This window comes from Hipposideros armiger, unplaced genomic scaffold (assembly GCF_001890085.2).
Source record: "Hipposideros armiger isolate ML-2016 unplaced genomic scaffold, ASM189008v1 scaffold_256, whole genome shotgun sequence".
Lineage (NCBI taxonomy): Eukaryota > Metazoa > Chordata > Mammalia > Chiroptera > Hipposideridae > Hipposideros > Hipposideros armiger.
In genome coordinates, this window is record NW_017731606.1 from 1,797,773 (window position 1) to 1,800,545 (window position 2,773).

General features: G+C 50.0%; 1 protein-coding gene across 1 annotated transcript in view; it reads right to left on the reverse strand.

Annotated features, from left to right (window-relative positions):
* Window positions 1–2,361, reverse strand: part of SWAP70 (switching B cell complex subunit SWAP70) — an 84,884-nt gene extending 82,523 nt beyond the window's left edge. The window contains exon 1 of the mRNA XM_019656256.1: window positions 2,191–2,361. Within this exon, the coding sequence (XP_019511801.1) occupies window positions 2,191–2,289 (99 nt within the window). The 5' untranslated portion in view covers window positions 2,290–2,361. The remainder of the gene's footprint in view (window positions 1–2,190) is intronic.
* Between the last annotated feature and the right edge of the window lie 412 nt (window positions 2,362–2,773).

Below are 2,773 nucleotides of genomic sequence, written 5' to 3' on the forward strand. Positions count from 1 at the left end.
TGAAGAACAAAACAACAGCAACTTGTCTGTTCCCCTTCCCCCAATTCCCCAGCGCTGTTCCCATCCCCCCAATTCCCCAATAAAAAAAATCTTTAAAAAAAAAAAAAAGACTGAACTGGGCACCTTGAGCTGAGCTGCCACCCGTATGCTCTTAACAACAAGGCTGCTGCTTCAACTCTCTCATGGGATGGTGGCTAGGCCCACCCACAACTAAGATTGTAACACAGCACCTTGAGCTTAGAGGCCACAAGCTGCTGACAGACAGCCAGATAGCAACTGGCTCCCTCCACAACTAAGATTGAAGAACAACTTGGCTGGTCCCCCTCCCCAATTCCCTAACATTGTTCCCCTCCCCCAATTCCCCAATTTAAAAAAAAAAAAACAGGAACAAAAAGAGAGAAAACAAACAGAAACCAAATAAAAAATAGAAGCCCTAACTCTAACCATATCAATAATTATGATGTATCTTTTCTGTTTTTCGTTGCAAAAATGCTTCATGACTTTTCCAACAACCCAATACATGAAATGTAAATGGTCCAAACACACCAATTAAAAGACAGAGATTGTCAGAATGGATTAGAAAACAACACCCAAACTATACACATACTATCTACAAGAAACCCACTTTAAATATAGTAGTATAGGGGAATTAAAAGTAAAAACAGCAAAACGTAAAATGCAGCTCTATTTATAATCACAGAAAACTGGAAATAATACAAATGTTCTTCAAGGGCAACTGCATTAACTATGGTACATCCATACAATGAAATATTACTTAGCAATAAAATAATTATTAATACACTCATGGGTAAATCTCTAAGGCATTATGTTGAATAAAAGAAGCCAGCATCAAAATGTTACATTGTATGATTCCATTTATATGACAATGTGGAAAAGACAAAACTATAGCAATTAAGAACAGATCATTGATTGCCCACAGTTGGGTGTGAAGCGGCAGCATGAGGGAGTTTTTTAGGAAAACAGAACTGATGGAAATCTGATTTTGGTAGTAGTTATACAAAAACCTATATATGTTAAAATTCATAAAATGTTCACCAAAAAAGTCAATTTTACTGTGTGTTAATTTAAAAAAAATAAAGATTTAGTGGATGATCTCCGTGGACCTTTCCAGACTATGATTTTATAAATGAGGAAAAAAGAGGCGTGCCAAAGAAAGGCAGAGGAAATGCTAAATCCTACCGGCGTAAAAGCCACTCCTCATAAGAACCTCCTGATTACTGCACAAAATATACAAAGCAAATCTAATCTTCAGAAACTAATTCCCAGGAGAGGCCAAGAAAACCATTCAGATCCAAAGCGTGTATATTTGAAAATGCCTGTGAATGGCTCTTCTTGTCTGTTTCCATATTTTATCCTTTCAAGAAGCTGCCAATTTCTCCTGGCTAAGCGCCACTTCCCCTGCTTGGGGTTACTCAATTTACAACCATTCCTTTATTTATTCCTTAGACTCTCAGTTAATGATGGGATCTTTGGCAGTCACAGTCAAGACTGCAAAACTGCTTTTGCAGGGTGCCAGAAAGATCAGTGCTCCTAGCCCGGGGGTAAGGTCCCTGCGGGACACGACATGCCTTCGAGTAGTTCCAGACCTGAGGACGCTAGGTGGGACGTCTTCTCCACAGGTCACAGTGCTTCCCCCACCGCCGAAGCCCCCAGAGGAGGAGGCCGCTGGAGCACGGGCTCTGGGGCACTTCTCCCTTCTCTGAACTGCCCAGTGGCCTCGGGTGCAGCGGGCCGGTTTGAAGACTGTCACGGTGTGAAGCGTGCGCCGAAGAGGGCTCTGCCCGGGGACCTTCGGCAAATCCCTTCCCCTCCCAGAGTCAGGGGTAAACTCTGGGTAGGCTGTCTAAGAAGGCCTCCCCCCGCCCTCTCCGAGTCTGAAACTTTCTGGGGCCCCCGCGCCAACAGCGAGCCCCGCTCGCGGCTCAAGGACCCCACCGCCGCCTTCCCCAGCTCGTGGGGAACACTGAGGGGAGTAACACACTGGCCCGAGGGTAACAGGGAACCAAAACACACCAAATCCCAATCTCTGCCCGCTCTGCCCGGAGCAGGCCGCCGGGCCGCATTCCGGCCCGCCTCACATTGTAGTGACCGCGCGCTGGGTCCCGATTCCACCCCGTGGAGCGCGCGCCGGGGAGGCCCGGGGTCGGAGACCCGAGCGGGGACGCCCACCTTGAGCTGGGACTTGGAGACCTTGCCGCTGTGGTCCAGGTCCAGTGCGGTGAAGGCGTGCCAGATAGCCTTGAGCAGCTCGTCTTTCAAGCTCCCCATGGCCGCAGCCCGGTAACCACGACTGCACCTCCAGTCCAGCCAGCCTCTCCGCGCGTCTGACACCCCTGGGCCTCCGCCGCCGGCCGCACAGTCACCTGACCTCGACAGGTCCCGCCCCTGCCAGGCCCTACCCACTAGGCGCCGGCCTGGAGCCGCGCGTAGGGGTGGGAGCACCGGATCGGTGGGTCTGCCCATCCTTACCAGTAGGAATTCCCTGCTTCCTGTCCTGGCTAAGATGGGAAACGCCATCCTGCAGCCCCCTAGTGTTCTCCAGGCCAGCCCGGGCCATTTTCGGTGCTCGCGTACCCTCCAAATAAGAGCCCCCCATCCCGAGGAAAAATATGAGCATCTGGGTGAGCAGCCTGCCTGGCTCCATCCGGCGCCCTTCAGTGAAAAAGGGCGCCCTGGTCCTACCCCAGGGACGAGGTCACTGAAGAGACCAGACAAGACCCCAAAAAGTCCCCAGGCAGGAGCTCAAATGCTA